The following is a 26,399-nucleotide window of genomic DNA, read 5'->3' as shown; positions in this document are numbered from 1 at the left end:
AGGATTAATAGTGATACATACAACGCTCCGGTTTGTCGCGCGAAGTTATTTATGACCTTATATATTTATATTTTCAAATAAAAAACATATTTTTTCATTGCCGAACACATCTTTTTTTCTCATAAAGTGTCGTTATATTAACATTTTTGGAAAATATATCGGTACTCCACATAAGAAACGTTTTTATTCCGATTCGCACTTTCTGTAGACTGATAGTGATTTTGTATCATGAACTAATACATAATGCCGTATTTTCCTTTTCGTTTGCAATATATAGATACGAGTAAAATATGGCATTCAATAACTTTTAGTCACAGAATTAAAGGAGATGTGGCGTATATATCAATGAGACAGCAAACAAACGACAAATGTAACCAAAAACCAAAGAGGGCTGAATAAAGTCTCTAATAAAAGACAGTTGTGCCAGTCTATTTCCATAACTATTCATTTAGATCGAATACTTAATTAGACTTAATTTAATGTAATTACTTTATTAGCAGGTCAAGCCAAAAAAAGGACAATGCAACCAGTGGTGTCATGCATAATATCAAGTGTAAAGTATGTGCCATATTCTTTGTGCTTTATGGAAAAGAATTCATTGTGAAAGCAAATAAGAATGACGATTCGAAAACATTTTGAGCATACAGTGTCATGCAATCTATTTTCTTACAAAGTTTAAACTAGTTTTAAATAACTCATAAGAGTTTTCATTGACAATTGACACCTCCTTACTCGTTATTGGTTTCACGTAAAATGAATGTACGGGTAACGTAAACCCTTTTCTTTACAACTTCAACAAGACGATGAGAAAAGTCGATTTCTGAAGCAGCTAAACAATACACTCATTTTTTAAATCTGAGCATGCAAATTGAAGATTATGGTGGATGCATTCAATTAATAACATTTGATGAACATAAAAATTCAACATGATATTCCGCAAAACAATATAAAATGACACTATTCAACCAAATTCTACGTTCTTCTTTAGTGATAGTAATCTCGTAGTTTGCCCCTCAATGCATTGTGGTTAATTATGTCGCATGGGGCATGTTTACATTTTGTATATGGATAATTACTATGCAAATCTATTCTACGTCAGAATTCTAGTAGTTTCCACCTATTAAAGGAAACAGTTATCTACCAATGTTAAAATTAAAACACTAAATTGTTACCTACCTGAAACTAGTTTTTCAACTGAGAAGATGTCATTAGTTCACTCTGTCACATGATTTGGTTTACAATTTCCAAAGAACATGTCCACTCAAGTATTATATAATGCATGATATATCATAAAAACAGGTTACATTGCGATAACAATTGCACTTGACACGAAACTTTAATCAATACATTAATCTTCTAGATTTTGAAACTTTAAAACTTAAGTTATAAAGTGCAACTTCAAAAGGCTAGTTTAGAATATGATGGTGCAATTAAACATGGAACAAGCATTTTAGTTTGTTGCAGGTTTCGTTCAAAATTGGTCATGTATCATGACCTTCCTTCTGGTAGAATCGGAGCGTCCAGATGAGACATATATGTAGACGAAACGCGCGTTGAGCGTCCAACATCATAAACCTGGTATATTTGATGAGACGTATAATTCAAACTTATTTAGGCAAATATCCTTGAAAAACGAGGAATATAAATATTCATGCTGTTAAATTTACATATACCCCACATCTCATTTTCTTTATACATGATTAAGCTTCTTATTATGCACAATCTGTGTTATTATGTTATTTCAGTAAATTTCGTTTGTAACTCAGGAGACAAAAAGTTTGAAGCAAAATATAAAAAGTTATTCCTAGCATAACAACCACAAGGTCCTAAACAGATCAGTTGTCTTTTGCTATTTGTATTTACGTGCATTAAAATAAATTAGTCAAAATTAGCACTTTTAGCAAATATGCAGCTGGACTGCTTCTCTCCATGGGAACACATTCAATATAGATACTGCACAACTTGGACATATATGATTTTAAAAATAATTTGATCTGTTTTCTCCGTATTGAGTATTTATTTTAATGTATATTTTTCATGTTCATGCGAACAAATAGTGAAACTTCTTTGAAATCAGCACTTTTATACCAGATTAGAGGAATATTGTATTTGTTTCATTGGTAGCGCCATTATCAAGTACTATGCTAGCAAAATTATTAATATATTTGTACATAGGATAACATATGTTTGATTTTTCTACATTTGTGTAGGGATAAAAATGGTCCATAACAACCAAAATTTTGACATTCTTCGTTTCTTTTACCAGGCTTAGTAAGTGTGTGAAGTTTGAAGAAAATCCTTGACCATGTGTGCCACACTCTCTATGTGAGAGTTTATTCAGTTACAGAGAACCAGTGAGTGTAAAAACCTTGGTAAACCTTCAACTTAATGAGGACTGGCAACTTTTATCTTTTATCATGAAATAAAATAATTATATGAACTTGTGTATCAGCAGGGCGGATTTATCCCCATTAACTGATAGTAAACAAGCAGCGGTACTGACCAAGGGGTGTTATAAATATTATGAGTTGATCTCCGTGCGGAAAGCACGTGATTTGAGAAAACTCTCCATATGGCACAACCGAGAAAAAAATTTAAGAGACAAAACATATAACGTTTGAGAGCCTGCATGTTTAATCCAAAGGGACCTCAAGACATAAGAAAAAGGGTTGACATTGAGGAAAGGAGTTAGAAAGCTGCAAATTTGATTTTTTTCAAAATCGCTTAAATGATTTAACCTTCATCAAGTACCCCCTGAAGACTAACGTGTACTAATGTGTGATATTTAAATCTCAATATCTCGTGTATAATTTCATAGAAATATAGTACTTTAAATATTTCAATAGAAACTGTTGTAAATTTCGGCCTAATTTAAAATAGTCGTATATATTAGCCTTTATTTTAAACATTTTGTGAAATTAAGTGCGTTCCTACTGCAAAAAAAATGAACGAAAAACGAATATGACAGACACGTTACAACCGATAACCAATGGTTTGTGATCGGCGCAAGTTTTGAGGTTGAAAAAATATTGAAAATGGCTCAGTTCTCCCCTAATGTGTGACCGTGTTGTAACAACACAACATAACAACAAAACTGTCAAAATCAGTTAAAAAGGGTTTAATAAAGGCAACAGTATTATACCGCTGTTCAAAAGTCATAAATCGATTGAGAGAAAACAAATCCGGGTTACAAGCACTAAAACCGAGTGAAACACATCAACTATAAGAGGAAAACAACGGAACAACAGAAACCCACCAGATCGGTACTACGCATAAAAACCAATAAAAAAAACAAATTACTGATGTAAAAGTAGTCGAAGTTACTGAAATCTAACTAGTTTAAACCCCAATTTAAACTAATATATAAACCATGTTTTTTAAGACTAAAATATCAATTGGTACATATCTAACGGATTTCGCACAACGTTGAAACTTGAATGAATAATCTTGTGTACAGATCTTTCGAAATTGCATAAAATCCCAGTAACGGCTCATGCTGTTCATGTTAAGTACATATTTGATGTTGTTGTGCTTACGGAAATGAAAGATGACATCTTGTTCTTTTTTTCTTTTTAACGGGCAATTTGAATAGATAAATAATCCTTCACATGTTGAACCTCCAGTCATACGTTAGATCATTTAAACTGATTCAAAGGGCTATTTCTGTGTTTGCTGAATCTTTTTGTTTTTTATTACCAAAAGACATAGACATATATATAAGAGTATACGAAGTTCTTGAACTATTTTGGATAAAAAGACTTCAAACAGCTTATCCTCTCGGTCTCAATGACAAAATATTAGGACAGGGGAACATATCTAAAACTTCTATCGATGTTATTAATATTGTCGATAAACGACTAAGAAATAAAATGTCTCATGGTAAACGCAAAAACCGTAATCAACGTATTAAACATCGTATACATTATACACTTGCTGATCTGCTATCTATATTAAAAAATAATAGTAGACATCAAGTATTATGTAAACTGGGTCATATACCAATAAGTAAATTATAAGCTATTTTTCAGGAGTTTAAAAAAATTTCATTTTTCAGCCCGTTGTATGAATACACCCGTATTATTACAGCCTTTTATCATCACAGGCTATTTCCTAATATCAATAACCTGAAAATCAAAAAACAACATTTTTTTTAAATTAAAATATATAAATAGAGGTATTGATTTTATTAACTTATCTAGTATATTCAATGACTCTACCATCCATAGTCAAATACCTCTATATTTTGATAATACAGAACCACCTATTATTTCGTATTCTTATAAAAAAAAAACAGCAGAAGTTTGATTTTTAATTATACGACAGTTACAACAGACGTCAATATAGAAAAAAATGCTCCTTCCACTTGAGAATGTGAAACATCTAGTTTTAGATATGTTCCCTATGATCATGTTATTACAGGAGACCTTAACATCGTCGAAGACCGTAAGGTCAAAACTTTTCTTAAGAAAGGACCTAAATATCGTCCTCCATCTATAATAGATTGGAAACAGTGTCGTCAGGTGAATAAAGACGCTTTGTCTGCCTACTGCAAAAATTGGTGTAAACGTGAAAAATCTGATAAAAAATCTCTAGACAGTTATTTGAATAAAATAATGAATACTGTTGATATTCGTTTATCTCATGATATACCCATTTCTAGAATAAATAATAAACTCCAAGTACTCGCAAAGCCGTTTGTGTTTGTACCGGCAGACAAAGCAGCCAATAATGCAGTGGTGGTGTGACGCATATACTACACGGAAGTTCTCCAAAAGGAAATTATCTATTCGTCTACATTCAGGTCCGTACGCTCCACAGAGAGTCAAATTGTAAACAAGCATATCACTGCCATTACCTAGCTTAAAGCCTCTTCCGAACATTTGAAAGTCCCGACTATGAACTGGTTACCTAAATTACACAAACTTTTTCGTTTCATCTCCTCATCTAGTAAGTGTTCTACTACTTATATGTCAGTGCTTCTAACTACTTCCCTTACTTCTATCAAAGAACTTGTTATTAACTTTGTAATAAAGCTTATGAAAATAATGGTATTAATCATTTTTGGAGTGTTAAAAATTCATTAGAGGTTTTAGATAAAATAAGTGCTTTTGATGGACCTTTTAATTCTGTTGACAGTTATGATTTGTCTACTCTCTACACTACACTTCCACACAATCTAATTACGAAAAAGTTTTCATATTTAATTAAATGGTCTTTTGAAAAATCTCATTACAAATTTATTTGCTGTTACTAGTTTTAAGCCTTTTTCTGTAAGTATGCTAGATACACTTACTGGAAATGTGAAGATATGATTGAAACTTTAAATTTTCTCCTGGACAACATATATGTACGTTTCGGCGATAAAATGTATCGACAGGTAGTATAGGTAGTATAGGTATCCCTATCGGCACTAACAGCAGATTTATTCCTGTACTGCTATGAATCTCAGTTTATGACCAAACTCAGTAAAGACACGTCATTGTTACATTTTGTTGACACATTCAACAATACTTACCGTTATCTTGATGATATTTTTTCGTTAAATAATCCAGGGAAATATACTACCAAAATTTATCCAAAGGAACTTACTTTAAATAAATCTAACATAAACAGCAGTAGTTGTCCTTTTCTAGATTTAGACATTTCAATTTTTAACGGGAAACTCCGTACTAAAATTTACGACAAAAGAGACGATTTTTCATTCCCTATTGTTAATATTCCCTTTTTAGACGGCGATGTTCCTTTGGCTCCATCATACGGTGTTTATATATCCCAACTCGTTCGTTATGCCCGTGTGTGTAGTGATGTCATAGATTTTAACGAACGAAAACAATGCATCACTGGTAAATTATTATGTCAGGGATTTCGTTTCCATTGTTTGCTTTAAACTTTTACTAAATTCTTTCATAGATACAAAGATTTGATTAGTAAATTTGGCTGTACCTGTAGAAAACTTATTAAAAACGGTAATCCCATCCTAAATTTTACGGTATATTGTACTAAAAGCGCGGAAATCAATATCATATGTGATCCGTGTAAACTCATCGAACCTTTAAACAAACTTATTTGTAAAGGTTATCTTACCGATGTTGTAATTAGATCTTTGAATATAGTTTACATTGGCACAAATATCGATTTTGTCATCAGCAAATCAAAACATAACTAAACTTGTATTCTTTTCACACGGTTTTTTTTTTGGGATGTATAAATACACATCCACGTTCATTTTCTATATAGAGATTACTCTATCTATATATTAGATTATACATATTTATTAACAGGTTAACTCCTAACTATCCTACTGCCTGTCGATACTTTTATTTTGGAATTGCACAAGTCATGTCTTCTTTGACTGTCCATGACGTTAAAACACTAAATCCCTGGGATGTGTTTCAGTTGATTTTAGTCTCTGATGCATGATTTTTTATCATTAATTTTTTTTTGGCTTTTAACTAACTTTCAGTAACTGCGAATACTCTCAAATCGTACTTTCGTGTTAATTTGACCTGTTGATACAATTTGTGATGTATTTTTGTTATTTAATGTTTACTTATTCAGTGTTATATCTAGTCTCATTTTTTTTAATATATACCATCTTTGTTAAGTGTTTAGTATGACGATAAATTTTCACTTTTGTTCTCGTACAAGGAACAACAAAATTATTTATTTTGTAAAAATTATTTCCGTACTCCATGTATACCTTACAACAAAATTATTTTATTTACCTGTGTACGTTATTTTATTTGGCGGCATTTTGTCCAAGGTTATGGTTGTCTTTTTGATATTGTTTCTACATCTTACCCCGTTGTTTTATTAATTTTGTATTTACATTGTTTCATAGATCAAATTTATTCGTTCAGTGTATGTTCACTTGTTTTTGATAATATGTCTTTTGATTGAGTTAAGCCATTTCAATTGATATTTTATAGTGTATCTTTCTATGTTGTGATATTACACGTCTATTGTTCCAGGTAGGGTGAAGGTTGTCACCTATTAAAACGTTTAAACCCGCTGCATTTGTTTGCACCTGTCCTAAGTCAGGAACCTGGTGTTTAGTGGTTGTCGTTTGTTGATGTGGTTCATAGGTGTTTCTCGTTTCTCGTTTTTTATATAAATTAGACCGTTGGTTTTCCTGTTTGAATGGTTTTACACTAGTCATTTTTGGGGCCCTTTATAACTTGCTGTTCGGTGTGAGCCAAGACACCGTGTTGAAGGCCGTACTTTGACCTATAATGGTTTACTTCTACAAATTGTGACTTGGATGGAGAGTTGTCTCATTGGCACTCATACCACATCTTCCTATATCTATATATGATATGTAATGTGTACTGTTTTTGGTAATCATGAACATAAAAATAAGGATAACTATCCACCACAGTTCACATGAAGTGCATGTAAGCAATTATAGGCAACCGTACGGCATTCAACATGACAAGTATATGCATTATTGGTTATGCTAAAAATGAAAATTTACAAAATAAATTTTACTTTAATCATATGATATAATGCAGTCACTTAATGTATGCTAGGTGTCTTGACTATTAAATATACACGTTTCCTGAATAAACAGATCTTCCATATCCTAATCCGTAATCTTGGATTAACAATTCGTTATATAGAATTCCCAACCCGTGATATTGAACTCCCAATCCATGATCTAGATTTAATAATCTGTAATCTCGAATTACTAATCCATTATCTAGGTTTTCAAATCAGGTAACTCTGACCTTGACTTTTAACCCTATGATAGTAAAATGTTGTCTGATTTCTGTCCTGCGCATAACTTTTGTACCGTAGAACTTAGATTGATCAAATCTGGTATGCTCATGCATCATGGGAATAGAATCTATCAAATATCAAAGTAAGCTCCCTCTGACCTTGACTTTAAGCTTTGACTCCTATGATAGTTAAACATAATTCAGTGTTCTCTTGATAACTAAGGTTAACCAAACTATGTAAAACTAAGTGCGCAGATGCATTTAAGGAAGTTGATTTTTCAGTAAGATTACGTCATTGTGGTTTTGACCTTTGACCACAAAAAAAATATTTGACATTTAACATTGATACGACTGACAGCCAAAACTTTCAAAATGTCATTGTCCCAATACTGAATTTCACAGCAGTAACCAAAATGCATTTATAGAGGGTATTAGTTAAACAATGGTTTTATTTGTCAAATCATATGGGTAAGGATGTTTGCTGTCTTGTTTCAAAATAAAAAGCTTTTTAAAAAACTGTTATAATTTGAAAGTATATAAATAACGGAACTAAAAATGCATAAAAATATGAGAGGTACGTGTCCTTGTTTTTGAGATATAAGCCATTGAAAATTTGGTGGGAAATAATTCTCTCTAGATTTTTCATTCATTTATCATATGCGTCTTTTTTTCTTACAAAAGGTATGATAAATAAAAAGATTTATAAAATGTCTTTTTAAACTGTATGTAATAGTTATCCCACGAGGACGCGGTGTGTCAGTGTAAGATCACAAACAGTGCTCTTACACTGACACACCAAGTCCGAGTAGGATAACTATTTTACATCCCAGTTCCTCTAGACTATATGAAAAAAAAACATTTACGCTTCATAACACCCTTATAGAAATCGTTTTTTAAACGAGCCTTTAATTGCCTGTTGATGTTAGCTCATATCAATACTAGTATGAAGTATTTTCAATGATCAAACCAGGTACTGCCTTGTAGATTTTAGGGCATTTTGACATGACCCATTTCTTTCGTTCCATACATAAAAATACAAATATTGATGTGCAAAAAGTGGTTAGTCTCGCAATCATCATGTACATATCTTTTTTCCGTACGTTTCTTTCCGTACAAAGTGCACAATTTAGTGAGAAATTAAACAAATTTGAAGGGAAAGTTCACTTTATTCATCAATTTGACATGAATTTTGCTTCTTTCTCTTTTAATTAGGAACGGTTGTAGACATTGTTATATCTCACAATCTATAATAGTAATATTTGTTTATATATATTACAAAACCATAAAAAAAACAAATAAATAATAGGAAATCCTACATTTTCGCTGTCTGTAGGTGTTCCGTAACCGTATCGGATATTAGATACTATTGAGACTAAACATGTTTTTTTTTATTTTTCGAGATTACTAAATTTTTTTAATCGAGATCACGGGTTGAAAAACGAGATCATTGATTATTAATCTGAGATCATGGAATGAGAAATCAAAATCCCGAACAATTAATCCAAGATCACGGGTTATTAATCTGAGATCAAGGTGTGAAAACCAAGATCGCTGATTTTTAATTCAAGATCACGGACTTGGAATCCGAGATAACGGTTTATATTTTTATATGTGTCCCTTTTATTGCTTCTGTATACCTATCAAAACATTTTTGGAGGTTTCATTTATTTTTCACCTGAAAAAATAAAATTACAAATCCATTATGATTTAAGATTGACCTCAACAGTAATAATCATAGAATATTATATTTTTCATTATGACAATAATTCAGACAGACAGACAGCTATCTACAGACAAAAAACTTACCACCTGTCAAGAGTTCCTTCTTTCCATTTGGTGAATGTTCTTGAATGTTAAGATAGGTTTCTATTTCGACGATGACAAATCCTTTGCGTGAAATAACAACTATTGTTTATTCAGTGAAAAGGATCATGATAAACATTAACGTTTTTATTTATGCTGCACTTATCTAGACTATTGCATAATTTCTTTTTATACTGATATGTATTTACAATGAGATAGCAGAATTAGATTAAAGGTCAGAAAAGTTTTCAATGTAACAAGTGATAAAATTTGTCAAACAACAAAATCGTACAAATTTCCTAAATTGAAAAATGCTATCTATTGATTTATGTAACCGTATTTCTTAAGTGTGTTAACCTTTTATTCATCTGCATTCAAACATGCAGTCTTCCATCGTAGTTGTTTCATACTTAGTTCGTTGTAAATTGTAAGTGAACATCATGAAGAAACGTCAGTTGATAAGTATAGCTAAAGTTCTAATCCTTGCAACTTTCATGACTAAGAATAAAAGGAAATGCAAGGTTCGTTAGATTGATTCCATAGGTAAATACATATTCAAAGAATATATTTATTTAGAAGCCGATGAGGAAGCGTCTAGTTTTAACACGCTTTACAAACGACCAATGTTGTATGTATAGCTAGTGGTATATTAATTTAAAACAAACCCACACGTTGCGCTTCCAATTGATTTTTTTTTAAATTTAATTAAACTTATTTAGTTATATAAATAATCACATGAATTGTCTCGTGGCCTAAAATTAGATTTAACTTTTCCAGATAATAGAATTTATTTTCTTGTAGCTAAACGTATCATAAAGTCGAATGAAAATTGATATACTCCTTAAAGTGACTATCACAAGAGAATCAACTCTTTGAGGGACCCACATGTGAAATTTGCAAGGATAAATGTGTTATCATATCCAATATGCTTTCTTTTTCAAATGGCATTTTAAATTTCCCGGCACTAGCTCTTGGCGGTCCACCAGCATTGTAATTCATTGTATTTCTTTTCGCCCTTAAAATTAATTAAATATTTGCCGCATCAAATTTTGCAATTCCTATTTAATCTACTATATTTTTTTTGAAAATTAGCCCGCTGCTTACTGTTTGAAAATGTTCAATAGCTCGACTTAAGTGACTGCACGATGGGTTTTTTCGAATTGTAAATGTCGATTAGGAATTTGTGTAAACAATAAACGATAGCATAGCATGGACAAACAAGTCAGTAATCTATGTTTAAAAGTTATAACGAAAATTTGTGTAAAATAGTCTATTGATTTTCTGTAAAGTCTTTGCTTAATTTGCCACAAAATTACCATTTTGTACTAAATGCAATGAAACAATAAATGTTATTTCTATGAACGAAGTTTCCCTTTGATATATGTATAAAATGGCACGTCTATTCTATTCAGTTTATTTGCTGTTTTGGTATCATTGCATACGATACAGTTTTGATCCCACGGTGATTTGTTTACGAAAATTTGCATACAAGTTATTTTTTTCCAAGAAAATTCAAATATGTAATAAAAAATATACCTTCATGTGCTAAATTTAGAGATAAATGGGGTAGACATTTTGGACATTTACTTAAAATTTCGGTTCTTGGACATTTCAATCCTTTGGACAGATATACTTAACTTTTTTGTTTCAAAAGATAAATACATGAGGATGTTTGTAATATGATTTGGAATATCTATCTTACAAAAATGGGTCCTTAATTTGTGTAACAATTCTTTTTAAATAATTCATTTTTATCACATTTTTATGATTTTAGAAAAAATGGCATTGTTTGCTGTATATTTATCTAATATAAAACAATTTCATCGGTGATTTTATCATAGAAATTGGAACAAATAATCTTCATACAGTATCAAGTCAAATGTCCTTTTAAAAATGAGGGGTCCGTGTACTCGTTTTCAAGCTAATGATTAAAATCCCTCGAAAAATGCATCTTTTCCCGATATGTCGCTGTTTGACGTCGCGAAAAATTACATTTTACGTTAGCAACGTCATTATCTCCCCTGTAACTGTATCGTATGCCCTGAATACACAGGCCTACAGAAGAGGTCATCAACCTAAATAGTCCCAATGAGGAGAAGAAAATTTGTCAACACATAATTATTGAGATCCTTTGCGCTGTATGATCAAGTGCAATCCTGCATATATATATATATATATATGTTAAACATTTTGTGTTCAAGACATTTATATTCAAACTATCATAGGAAAGATTATCCCCCTCCCTAGGTCGAGTGGAATATTTACTTCGAAAAATATCATGTTGTCCTAGAAAATCGATCAGGTTCTCCGGAAGGGTAGGCAGAACCTGCTACACATGTGACACCCGACGTGTTAATATTTATTTTCGCACAATGTGATATTTGAATTATTTTTGTTTCAGTAAAGCAGTATTTCAAGTGTTTACGGATTCAAATAAATAATATGTTGTCCCCTTATAGAAATCGTTTTTGCAACAAGCCATTTTAATCGCCGGTTGAGTGTCAGATTTTAATTCATATAAATACTAGTATGCATTATTTTCAATGACGAAACCGGGTCCTACTTTGTAAAGTTTTAAGACGAAACCGGGTCGTACACATTTACAAAACAAAGTCCTTCTAATTAGACATGACCCATTTCTTTCTTTCCATACAGCAAAATATTGAGGTGCGCAAAGTGGTTAATCTCGCAATTTTCCTGTGCATATCTTTCTATCCATACGTTTCTTTCCGTACAATGTGCAAAATTTAATGAGAAATAAAACAAATTCGAGGGAAAGTTCACTTTAATCATCAATTTGATGCATTTTTCTTATTTCTCTTTTAATCTGGAACGGTTGTAGAAATGCTACACCTTACAATCGATAGTAGTGATATATGTATTCATATTCTTCAAAACCATACAAATAACATAAAAATACAAGGAAACCCTACATGTTGTCTGTCTGTAGATGGTCCGTAACTGTATCGAATATTAGATACTATCTAGACTAAACAATTTATGCCGGGGTACTTTAGACACAGTAATTAAGTAAAGTGATGAGTTTTTTTACATTATTAGTTTTCAACTATAAACAAACATGACACTTAACAAGGGAACAAGACACATGATCACGTATTGGAAATCGAGATCACTGATTATTAATCCGAGATTACGAAATATCATTCCGATTGGGAATCCGAGATCATGGATTGGGAAACCAAGATTACGGATTATTAAATGTTTTATTATACTATTCCGAGATCACGGATAATTAACTTGAGATCACGGATTTGGGAATCCAATATCACGGATTATTAATCCGAGATCATGGCATGCGAAATCGAAATCACGGATTATTAATCTGAGATCAATGATTAGAATCGGGATCAATGATAATTATTCCAAGATCGCGCACTGGGAATCCGAAATCACGGTCTATATTTTGTTTTATATGTGTCCCTATTATGTCTTTTGTAAAAATTAAATAACACCAATCAAAAAGTTTTTGGAGGTTTCATTTATTTTTTCCTGAAAAAAATAGCAAATCAATTATGATTAAAGAATAACCTCAACAGTAATAATCACAGAATACGATATTATTCATTATGACAATAATACATGCATACAGACAGACATTTACTGACAACAAACTTACCACCTTTCAAGAATTCCTTCTTTCCGTTTGTTTAATGTTCTTGAATTTTAAGATAGGTTTCTATTTCGACGAGTGACAAATCCTTTACGTGTAATAAACCAAATTTCAATAACAACTGTACTTTATTCAGTTAAAAGGATCGAGATAAACGTCATAAAGTTTTTTTTATTGTTTATGCTGCGCTTTATCTAGACTATTGCATAGTTCCGTTTTATATTGATATGTATTTATATATATGGAGATAGCAGAATTAGACTAAACGTCACGGAAGTTTTTTAATGTAACAATTGAAAAAATTTGTCAATCATTATAACGATACAAATTTTCTCAAGTAAAAAAAAATTAGCTATCGATTTATATACCAATTTGTTAATTGTGTTAATTATTAATTTGCCTGTATTGCAACATGCAGTCTTCCGTAGCAACTAGTAGAAAAGTTTTGTTTTATATTCAGTCCTTTATAAATTTCAAGTGAACATCGTGAAGAAACGTCCCAGCAGACATTTGACGTTGTATAAACATCATTTCGACGTCAGACCCTAACGTCGAGCCTACGTTGGATTTTGGTTGTATATGAAATTTTTCAGACGTCAAAAACTGACGTCTACCCAACGTCTTGACAAACGTCCTTTTAACGTCTGTATAACGTAGTTACAACTTCAGTACAACGTTGGTACAACATCCGACCAACCAACATGATGAACCTGAATAAGGATGTTCCACGTCTGTACAACGTCTAGTCAACGTCCTTACAACCACCATTAAACCTCTTTAAATATCTTTAGATATCTGTACGTCTAATCAACGTCCTAACAACCACCATGATTAAACCTCTTTAAATATCCTCAGATATCTGTACAACGTCAAATTAACATCATAACAACAACCATTTAACCTCTTTAAATATCCTCAGATGTCTTCAGAGCTAATTAAGGACCAAATTAAATCCTTATTAACGTTCTTAAATTGGACAACTTAAGGCAATGAAACAATAATTCATTCAAGTTAACGTCCTGTCCTGAATAAGTGCGTCATCATCTTTAAAACCTCAGAAATTCATTCCTTCCAACAAAGGTTGGTAACCTTATAATTCAGTGCTGGTGGACATGTCTCCACAACTACCTTAGCACATCAATTTGCTGTTGACCAGGGGTTCAAAAACGCTCGCATTGTCCGGGCTTGACCAGTATTTTTGACTTGATATGCAGAGCCTACAGTGGACATATAAGGTTTTGTCAAGTAAATATAGGAAAAAACAACAAATATCAACTAGCTAGGGTCTAAAAGGCAGAAATATGAGCTTTGAACACTTGAAATATGTGTTGAAACAAAACAATAAATTATTGAATGAATCTACATATTCTAATGTGGTATTTTAAAAAAAATCAGTGTCAATTTTCTGCTCTATTTCTATTGATGTCTGATGCTCAATCATTTGATGACCCAGCTTTATTCTTTCGACCACTCCTCCCATTCTGTCAGGTGGATACTTCATGTAAGCTGCTATTACCTGTATGTCATGTTCCGTTCTTAAATAAAAAATATATAATTTATGTAAAAACCAAACAGTTAGTGTTTACAGCATAATGTCGTTAGTGCTGCATTATTGATGTTTGAAGCAAATTTTGAGGCAAAGAGTTAAACCCCTGACTTCAATTACAAATTGTTCTAGGTAGAGTAAAAATATTCTTTATATTCTTTTTATAAAGCAAGGACCATACATTGCAAACACAGATCAATGATGGAAAATATAAAACCAAATTTTCAAATTATCTTGAAATATCACCGAGATCTTGACAGTCACTCATCTTGAGAAACAATAATGCACCACAAGCACCGAGATCTTGACAGTCACTCATCTTTGGAAACAATAATGCACCGCAAGCACTGAGATCTTGCCAGTCAATCATCTTGAGATACAATAATGCCCCACAAGCACCGAGATCTTGATAGTCACTCATCTTGGGAAACAATAATGCATCACGAGCACCGAGATCTTGACACTCATTCATCTTTGGAGAAAATAATGCATCACAAGCACCGAGAAATTGACAGTCACTCATCTTGAGAAACAATAATGCACCACAAGCACCGAAATCTTCACAGTCACTCATCTTAGGAAACAATAATGCACCGCAAGCACCAAGATCTTGACAGTCACAATAATGCCCCACAAGCACCGAGATCTGTACAATCACTCATCTTGGGAAACAGTAGTTATTGCACTGCAAGTACCGAATCGTGACAGTCACTATAATGCACCACAAGCACCGAGTTCTTGACAAACACACATTTTGTAACATAAAATACCAATAAAAAATGTATCCTACATTGCCAGATAGACCCCTATAGTTTTAGTATGATCCAAAATAAATATTATTCATGTATAATTAATTATATTGATATATTTTATTTTATATTTAAATTCTTCATCAATAGATATTTTTGGCATGTTTGCTATACGCAAGAGGTGGTTAAACATTGAAACTTTGTTTACATTCTTCTTCAAACTGTAATAACTTCCAGTATTTTGTGATACTTTTTTAATTTACGTATATCAAAACTATATTAGGAATATTTGCTTTTTCCTTGTTTTTTTTTTTTTTTTGTGCTGTAATAATTAAGTACGGTCAATTGATAAAGCATCAGTATCAAATACATCATCTATTTTGACGTTATCATATAAACCACTTTGAAATTGGTCAGAGTGTGTATTAATTTGCAGTGGTCACACATGTTTCTTATCTGCACATTACTTCACCGATAACATGTTGGAATACATGCCGTGAGTGTCAGCTAGAGTAGAACGAAATTGTTTGTTTTAAATGTATTTCAAGGTCAAAAATGTCATGTGTTGTAAATCTTGGACTTTTAATTACATCAACATATAAGAACGAAATTTTATCGTTTGAGCATTACTTAGGTGAACTTCAATAAGCCATAAAGGTGTTATAAATAATTACTTACCAGACGAATACAATATTCTTCTTTTTCATCCGATATTCCATGATCTATTATGAATCCATCCTCCATGTATCTGCAATGATAGAATTTTGAAGAAGTCGTTACAAGTTGAAAAATTCATTTGTCCATTTTGAATTTATGCTTTTTATCAAATCATTGTTCATAATTTTTTAAAATAAGTACGTTCTTTTACCCATTTTTCAATATATAAGTCAAATATATCTTAAGGTCACCTTTCTGCAGAAATATGACAGACCACGTGCATAATTATAAATCATATCTGATCCGAGATCTGATCTACACAAATCACTTAAACTCAATCTTGTGAATAATTACAGCTACAATACTGTTTACACTAAATTATCATATATCTATTATTAAAGCAAACAATAAATGAAAATTATACTTACTTTGCACATTTTACAGCAACTGTAACCTAAGTATGTATATGAAACGTCGAAGAAATTGTTGTTGTAATCAAATATTGGCGCACATAAATTCGAAATGTCGGCCTTATACGCATGCGCCAATTGAAATCAAATCTGTTTGTGATTACAATATTTTACTTCGAAATTTTTTTAAAGTGATTCATTCACTTTTATCATGTCAATAATTTGAAGATTTTTATACAGTAGCAAAAGTAAACATTGAATTAATTCGAAAAACATCAGTAAACCAAGGATTTCGTTACCATAAATTACGTAAAACTTTTGCTAAGTTCTTTCATAGATACAAAGATTTGATAAGTAAATTTGGCTGTACTTGTAGAAAACTGATTAAAAACGGTATTTCACATCCTAAATTTTACGGTAATTTTGTACTTAAAGCGCGGAAATCACTATGTGATCCGTGTAAACTCATCGAACCTTTAAACAGGCTTATTAGTAAAGGTTATCTTACCAATGTTGTAATTAGATCTTTGAATATAGTTTACATTGGCACTAATATCGATTTTGTCATCAGCAAATTAAAACATAACAAAATTTGTATTTTTTTCAAGTGGGATGTATTAAGACACACCCACGTTCGTTTAGATCTATAAAGAGGTTAAACTCCTGACTATCCTACTGTCTGTCGATACATTTATTTTTGGCATTGCACTAGTCATGTCTTCTTTGACTGTCCATGACGTTAAAATACTAAATCCCTGGGATGTGTTTTAGTTGATTTTAGTCTCTGATGCATGATTTTTTATTATTAATTGTTTTGGCTTTTAACTAGCTGTCAGTAACTGCTAGTACTCTCAAATCGTACTTTCTTGTTTATTTGACCTGTTGATACTAATTGTATTGCTTTTTTGTTATCTAATGTTATTCAGGGTTATATCTGGTCTATATACCATCTTTGATAAGTGTTTGGTATAACTATAAATTTTCACTTCGTACTATGAACATCAAAATTATGTATTTTGTAATTATATTTCCTTTCTCTATTGGTACTGTACACGTATACCTAACAACAAAATTATTTTCATTTACCTGTGTTTAAAGTTATTGCAAATGGATGGTATTTTTGTTCGAGCATATTGTTTTTCTTTAATTGTTTAACATTTCTTACCGATATAACATGTTACTTTTATTATTCTTCCCTTAGTTTATTTATTTTGTATTTACATTGTATCATAGGTCAAATTTACTTGTTCAGTGTATGTTCAATGGTGTTAATATGTCCTTTGATTGAGTTAAGCTATTTCAGTTGATATTTTATAGTGTGTCTTTCTATGTTGTGATGTTACACTATTGTTTCAGAAAAAGGGTGAAGGTTTGGTACCATTAAAACGTTTAAACCCGCTGCATTTGTTTGCACCTGTCCTAAGTCAGGAATCTGATGTTCAGTAGTTGTCGTTTGTTGATGTGGTTCATAAGTGTTTCTCGTTTCTCGTTTTTTATATAGATTAGACCGTTGGTTTTTCCGTTTGAATGGTTTTACACTAGTAATTTTTGGGGCCCTTTATAGCTTACAGTTCGGTGCGAGCCAAGACTCCGTGTTGAAGACCGTACTGTGACCTATAATGGTTTACTTTTATAAATTTTGACTTGGATGGAGAGTTGTCTCATTGGCACTCATACCACATCTATAAACAAGCATTCTGTGAGTATTGCATGGCAAAACATAGTCCCCTACCGGTTACAAATTCATTGTAAAGGAACGAAATTCTAACTTGATCTATAACTTGTCATGGTGTAAACTACATAAAATATCAAGTCAAAATTTCAAGCATGATGAAAAAAACTGTTGAAAATTGATTATTTAAGTGAATTTTCTATGTCCAAAGACCATAAGTCTGCACAAAATTATCAGACTGGAACAAAATTCCAACTTGATCCGTGACTTGTCATGATAAAACTATATACTAATTATCAAATCAATATATTCAAGAATGACAAACAAACCTACAACTAAATTCTTCAAACAATTTATCAAAGAAAAGGAAAAAAATCCAAAATGTCATTTTGTCTTTTAAAAGTCTTTTAAAAAATCCTTTTGAACAGAAATCTACTAATTAATAAGTATTTCATCAAAAATTTAATTCTAGGGAAAGGGCTTTAACTGAACAAAGAGAAAAGCTAAAATCGTGAAAATTGAACTTGACCTGTAACTTGTCATGATAAATCAATAAACCAAATATCACATCAATATCTCCAAGCAAGAAGAAAAAAAGTCTGGAAAACTGATTTGCCGGACTGACAGATGGACAGACAGACCGACAGACAGACGGAGTGCAAACCTAAAGTCCCCTTCGACTTCGTCGGTAGGGGACTAATAAAAAGTTGCGTGCCTGCTGAGTATATATGTCCGTGTACGAGTGATTTTGATATTTTAGATTAATTTAGACGTCCGACAGACATTTGGAATCCGACGTTGTGTTGACTTTGTATAAGGTCGCGACCAAAAACCAAGGTTATATAGACGTCATTCTATAACGTCCGACAGACGATTGCCAGTCGACGTTGTACCGACGTTGAATTTAGGTCGCCGACGTTGCGACCTATTTTCAACCAAATATTCACGTCTGTACAACATTGGATGCCTGCTGGGGTCAGCTGACAAGTATCGTCAAAGTTCTTTTACTTGCAACTTTCATAATTATAAGAATAAAAGCAGATGCAAGGTTTGTTAGATTAATGAGGGGGCAATTCCTTAGATAAATACAAATTCAGAGATTATATGATTATATACATTTAGAAGCCGACATATACATGCAGTCGAATGTAGGAAAAAAAGTCAAAGGAAAAAAAGTCACGGAAATACTCGATGAGGGAGCGTCTAATTTTAACTAGGTATGCAAAACGACCAATATTTTTATTTATAGTGGTATATTGATTTAACACAAATCCACACATTGCGCTTCCAATTGATTTTTCTTTGCATATTTAATTAAACTTATTTAGTTATATAATATTAATTCACATGAATTGACTCGTGACCTATAATTAGGTTTAACTTTTCCAGATTATTTAATTGATTTCCTAATAGTTAAACGTAGCATAAAGTCGCATGAAAAATGAATGTATTCATTAGTTCTATAATGGTGAACGATCGACTTTTTTAAAAAGAGTTATGACCCTTGGAAATATTAAATTTATGGAAAATGGCCTCGTTAGCGCTCTCACGGGTACATTTTTTAATAAAACTTATAGTATACTATAAGAAATGCCCTTGAAGGTCTGTTTGAAATATTTAGTATACATTAAAAAAATTATTGTCCCCGGCGCACGCTTTTTATTTATAAATTGTTTTTAAGAACAACAAAAAAGTGGGGTTTTTTTTAGTTATTGCCCCTGGATAGATAAAATATGTGCAACGCGGGGGACATTGGAACTCTGTTCTTTTATTCTACTTCTTTTCGCCCTTAAAATTAATTAAATATTTGCGCTCGTAAAAACGAACAATCACAATAAATTAATCTTAATATTTTGTAATTCTTTTTTCTTTTTCCTTGTATGTCATATACATTAAAGGCGGCAATTCCATAGATAGGTGCACTATCAATTATATACATTTAGAGGCCGAAATATACATACATCCTCGATTAGGAAGCGTCAAGTCTCAACAAGTATAATTTCTCACGTTTCGAAGAAATTATTGTATTGACGGTACTAGTATACGCGTATAATTTAATTAGTTTACGTAACTAGGTATAAGACAAGTGACCAATATTATAGCGGGGATTCCCCCCCCCCCCCCCCCTTTGAGATTAATTAGCCCGCCGCAGACAGGAAAAAAATCAAGTTCCAACAGGTATAATGAATATTATTATGATAATGTATTTATCATGTGTTTATACGTTTTCAAAATCATGAAAACTTTGTAAAAACACGTCCGAGTTTATATCTTGAGACGATTTGTGGCATTGGGTTCGGACACACGTTTCCATTTTACCCTTGGCAATATTGAGTTTGTTTGGTTGTTCTTGGCCGGCGAGGTCGTCCGTGATCGTTTGTTTGGTTGTTCTTGGCCGGCGAGGTCGTCCGTGATCAAGTTACTAGGTTATTCAGTTTACATTCACAACCATATTCTTAAGTGTTGTATGTATATATATAAGGTTTATATCATTCTAGCTAAGTTGTCCCCAATAGTATATTCAAGATTTTGAAATTTGGGTTATTTGTAGTTATTATATAGAAAAAAAGATATGAGCGTATAAGATATACGTGATGAAAACGACCAATGTTCATGATTTTAAATTCGATTGCCATTTAGTATATTAACACACACACTGTTGAACTGGACGTTAAGCAACCAACAATCAACCAATCACACACTGTTGGTAGTGGATAGTGACGGACGTGGTCCCTCAAAATTTTTAGTCATATAGAAAATCTTGATTGTTAGTTATATGTCCTTGCCTTGCGTAGACAACTGAGACAGACCAGTGGCGGATTCAGAGGGGGGGGGGGGGGGGGGGGGGGTTCCGGGGGTTGGAACCTCCTCTATTTTTTGGACGATCAATACATTTGAATGGGGACACCCCTTTTTAAAATGGCTGGATCCGCCCCTGACAACTGAGACAGAAGTATAAGACAAATCAATAAATATGTATGCTTTTCTGCCATATAGGAGGCTTAATTTTGCACAGCATGCTCAAAAACATGTAAGGAACAGAAGACCTTTAAATTAGTTTTTGTTTACGCTTCTGATATTGACTCTTGATCTGCAAATTAACTGCATTGCCTTGGTTCACAGTCATTTTGAGAAAGAAAAAATGAAAATTAATTTAAGCGAAGAAATTAAGGCTCAATATCTAATTAACTTTCCAATATAGGAAGCTCATTTTTTCTCTGTAAGTGTAAATATATCTAATGAATGGAAGAAAATTACTTTTGTGCATTTTTGTGCAACGTGCATTGACCATATATCGGCAAACTAGCAGCTATGCTCTGATAGTGAGATATTATGAAAACAAAATATAGCTGCTAAAAATTAGTTCATTTGTAGCTCAATGTCTAATCAAATTCTCAACATAGTAAGCTAAAATTTTCTATGCAAGTGTAAAATTGTCTAAGAAATGGGAAAAAATAATGCAATATGTGATTGTGTAGCATATATTCAACATATAGCTGCAAAATAGCATCTCTGCTCTGATTGGTAAACATTTTGACCAAAAAAATTGAGGGGACGAAATAACATCAATATTTGACTTACTTCTCAACAAAAGAAGTTGGAACTTGCTAGGCAAACGTAAAAATATATAAGGAAAAGAACTCGTTCAATTTAGAGTGTCTTTTAACACCAAAAATGAAAATTTAGCTGCAAAAATAAAAGGCCATTTTCCAAGTAAGTCGCCATTTTGTTTACCGAGAAGGGCTTGCTGTATGTTACATTACACGTGAAATACACAACAAAAGACACTCTGTTTTCATATGCAAACGTAAATGGTAACTAAAACTTGTAATCAAATAATTTTGTAGAAGTTATAGCAATAAAATTTAATAATTTCAATGCAACATGACATGTCATGCAACTCGGACCCAGCATCATGGGCAGCTTCTACCGGTTAGTGACCACCGTCATCATGTTGACTATTCTGTCATTTTGGGGTGTGCGCAAAATTTTATTATATAATTTTGATTAAGTAACAAACAAAAAAAGGTGCTATACAAATATTTAACAGTGGGGGTTAAAAACAAGGGCTTTTGATTTATTTGTTTGTCAGGAGCCTCTTGAACGATTCAAGGCTGCTGACAGATGTAACTGAGGAGGGCAAGCGTTCCAATTCCTGATGGTCCTCGGGTAGAATGACTCTTTCCTTGTTGTCGTGTTACATTGTGGGATCTGAAAAGAGTTTCTGCCCATATTTCTTGAGATCCTGTCCGGTGGAACGAGTTTGTGGCTTGCTGCAACGTTGACCTCCTGGTTGTTGATCTTATACAGCATTGATAGTCGTGCGCTTCTCCTTCTATCTTCAAGTGGTGTCCACTTTAGTTGTTCCAACATATCAGTAACGGATGATCTGTTACTGTAACGGTTTGTTACATATCTGGCCGATCTCCTTTGTACCATTTCTAACTTGTGTTTATCTTTTTGAATATATGGATCCCATAGAGAGCTGGCATACTCGACTGTTGGTCTAACGAGGGAGATGTAGGCCTTTACTTTGATATCACTGTTAGAGATATTGAGATTTCTTTTGAGAAATCCGATGGTTTTATTTGCCTTGGCACAGATGTTTCCGATATGTTTTTCCCATTTAAGGTCTGATGTTATAGTTACTCCTAAGTATTTTGCAGATGTTACGTGCTCCAAAGTGTGGCTATGTAAACGGTAATCCTTTATAATAGGTGTTCTGTTCTTTGTTACTGATAATACCTGACATTTATCTGGATGGAATTGCATCATCCATTTTTCTTCCCAGACAGCCAACCTGTCTAAATCTTCCTGGAGGGTATTATCATCTGATGTTACTGTGATGTATGCAATGGTGTCATCTGCAAATAGCCTCACAGTTGATTTAATATTTTCTGGCATGTCGTTTATATAGAAGAGGAAGAGGCTGGGTCCTAGCACAGATCCTTGTGGTACCCCAGACTCTACATCAATGGAGTCAGATGTTTCCCCTTCTATTAGTACTCGTTGGGTTCTCTCAGATAGGAAGCTTTTAATCCATTCGTTTGTTTTTCCTCTTATTCCATAGTGTTGAAGTTTGTGTGTTATTGGACTATGGCCGACCTTGTCAAATGCCTTCGAAAAGTCCATGATTAGGCAGTCTGTTTGTTGGCCACTATCAAGGTTTTTGGTGAAGTCGTCGATGAATTCTATCAGCTGGGTTTCACATGATAGTTTCTTCCGAAATCCATGTTGAAGGTCATACAGGATGTTGTTTTTATCTGCATGGCACATGATGTGGCTGGTTACTATGTGCTCCATTATCTTACAACATATACAGGTTAATGATATTGGTCTGTAGTTGATTGGTTCAAACTTTTTCCCTTTTTTGAAAACTGGACAAACGTTTGCTGTTTTCCATAATGATGGTACCACTCCTGTGTCATATGATCTCTGAAAGACAAGTTGGAGTATTGGAGCTATTTCATTGGCTAGTTCTTTAAGGATCATAGGTGAGATGTTATCTGGACCCGCAGCTTTATGGGGGTTTAAACCATTTAGTAGTTTCTTAATTCCTTCTTGTGTGATAGTAATATCAGGTGCTGTGGGGTATTGGCCAGACATGTTGCATCTTTCCTTAAATTCTGTGTTACTGAGGTCATTTTTACTTGAAAATGCTTCCTGGAACTGTCCATTTAAGATGTTGGCTTTGTCAGTTGAGTCGTCGTGTAGTAGGTCTGCTGATTTAAGCGGTGGTATGCTACTCCCATCTGACCGTTTATGCTTAATGTACGTCCAGAATCTTTTCATGCAGTTAGTACCTCTGTCCGACTCACTACTTGGTGTAACGATGTCCTCGATATACCTCCAATAGGCCTTTCTAAGTTCTTTTTGGGTTTTGCTCTTTAGATCTTTGTATGAAGCAGTGTCCCTTTTATCACCTGATTTTTTCTTCTTTTTATATGTTTTGTCCCTTCTTCTTTTAAGTCTTCTCAGGTCTGTTGTAATCCATGGGTAACCATCCTTTTTACGAGCTGTCTTAGTTGGTATATTTTTATTGACGCGATCTTCTAATGATGTTGCAAATAGGTTCCAGATGTCATTTACAGAGGATTTGTTATCATGGAGTGATTTGGCTGTGACTTTGATATTGTGAAGGTCGTCTTTCACATTTTGCCATTTTGCCTTTTTGTAAAGGAAGATCTTTCTTGGTTTCTGTTGTAATTTTGCTGGTATTCTGTCCACTTCAGTATAAACAATGTCATGGTCGGACAGGCCAGGTATCACTTCTGTTCTCCTAAAGTTGTCTGGATAATTTGTTATAAACAAATCTAAGGTGTTAGTTCCTCTAGTTGGTTCATTAACTATTTGAGTTAGCCCATGGTCATCTAAAATGTCTGTAAATTTGTGGTGAATGTTGACATTCTGGGTTTTTGGTTTTAGTTTGTTAGTTTTCCAGTCCCATCCAGGTAGGTTGAAATCCCCGGCTGCAATGATAAATGCATTCTTCACATTTGTAGCTCTACTCATGCTGATGTCAAATTGCTTATATCCCTCTTCATTGGATGTTTTGGGATTGTAAAAGGATGTTAGGTAGATGGCTTTATGTCCTACTAGTTCTAGTTTGCACCATACCATTTCACAATCTGTTTGTAGTTCTGTGACTGGTGAGCTGATCAAGTTGTTCCGTACTGCAACTAGGACCCCTCCACCATTCAGGTTTCGATCATTCCTGTATATGTTGTATCCTGGTGGAAAAATTTGGCTGTCTTTAATGCTTGAATCAATCCACGTCTCAGTTCCAAGTATGATGTCTGGTTTGGTACTATCAAGCATATTGTACAGTTGGCCTTGCTTAGTTTTGATAGACTGAAAATTTACATTTACCATGCGTATTGTGCTTGTGGTGTTTGATGTTGCTTTAGATTTCCTCGTATTATTCCTGGAGTGGATGAGTGGACAGGCCTGAGATTTCGTGTTGGAGTTGGACTGTCGAGAGGTGTGTCTGAAAGAATGCTGAATTGGTTGGAAGAACTGAAGACTAGTGAGTAGCAGAATGTGGAGTAGTTTGGACATTCACACATTATACAGTTCCACGCAATTCCTGAATTGTTGACATGTTCTAAGTAATATTTGGTGTCTAAGGATTGGCATTGGGCATGATACCACTGGTTACATGTATCACAGACAATTCCCTTGTCGTCCCATGTGACCGGTTTGTCACATGTTCCACACGGATATATCGTGGAATTATTTTCTGATCTTGAGCAGTTTCCTGATGGGCCAGGATTTAATTCAATATCATTTGAACCCGTAAGAAGGACTATTGACAGGTATAATAGCAGCTTTCCTTTGTGGTTCAGGTTATTCTTTATGTAAATGTTTTTGTACACAGTGTAAAGGAGCTGGTTTATGGGTAGCAGTTTGTCATTTTGCCTATCTGTTGTTTTTGTAGGGGATACATGGTATCCAACTGACATCAGGAATAGAAATAAGATTAAGAGTGACATCGCTTGGTTGATTAAGAAGGTGGTGATAAGATGAACTCACCTACACACCTTACTTAACTTCCGCTTGACTGTCGATCTGTCAAAATTTTATTTCGTAATTGCCGCCATTTTGTTCTTTGTTTACATAGGTAACCACACTTTGATCGAGGATTTCAGTGTTGGGAGACGATGATAGGATATGATTTCTATGTAGAAGTTTTTCTGGTTGGATGATGGAACTACCTTACCCTTCTGTAAATAAATCAAATTAATTTTCGAAAGGATACAAACAATTTTCAAAAAATTTTCTTGCAGTGGAAAAAAGGATACGTCCGATATCGGCGCATGCGCACACCCAAGGACCCTGCATCTGGCATCCTTACGGTTGATCACTTATTATGATGTTTATAAGCGTCTTATGTTGATTTTGTAGTGAAATATCATTAAATACCATAAAAATAACTTCTACTAAATCTGTTTTTAATTATTCATGTAATGTTTTTATACTTACAAATTGATGTAGAAATCTCGAAGCTGCAATTCCCGCTGAAGCTTTCTGCAAGATCTCGTGTTTTCTCGCATCACGCGGTATTTCTCTGATGTTATCAAGGCGGTATCCTTCTAATATACGTCCTTGACACAGTATATCGAATTCCGGAAAAGAGTCCGCTGTTTGTATATAAATTAAAGGAATCATACGTGCGCTTGACATGAGCTATTTTCTTTGTGTTTATCAAGAAA

The 26,399-nt window shown here is 33.2% G+C and overlaps 1 protein-coding gene across 1 annotated transcript in view; it reads right to left on the bottom strand.

Annotated features, from left to right (window-relative positions):
• LOC127732245 (uncharacterized) overlaps positions 1-16,191 on the bottom strand; it is a 40,314-nt gene extending 24,123 nt beyond the window's left edge. Inside the window, exon 1 of the mRNA XM_052241326.1 lies at positions 16,126-16,191. Coding sequence (XP_052097286.1) covers positions 16,126-16,191 — 66 coding nt within the window. The remainder of the gene's footprint in view (positions 1-16,125) is intronic.
• Positions 16,192-26,399: the final 10,208 nt, after the last annotated feature.

This window comes from Mytilus californianus, unplaced genomic scaffold (assembly GCF_021869535.1).
Source record: "Mytilus californianus isolate M0D057914Y unplaced genomic scaffold, xbMytCali1.0.p SCAF_22, whole genome shotgun sequence".
Classification (NCBI taxonomy): Eukaryota; Metazoa; Mollusca; class Bivalvia; order Mytilida; family Mytilidae; genus Mytilus; species Mytilus californianus.
The sequence above is the reverse complement of the archived record's forward strand: the minus strand, read 5'-3'. Positions and strand labels throughout refer to the sequence as shown.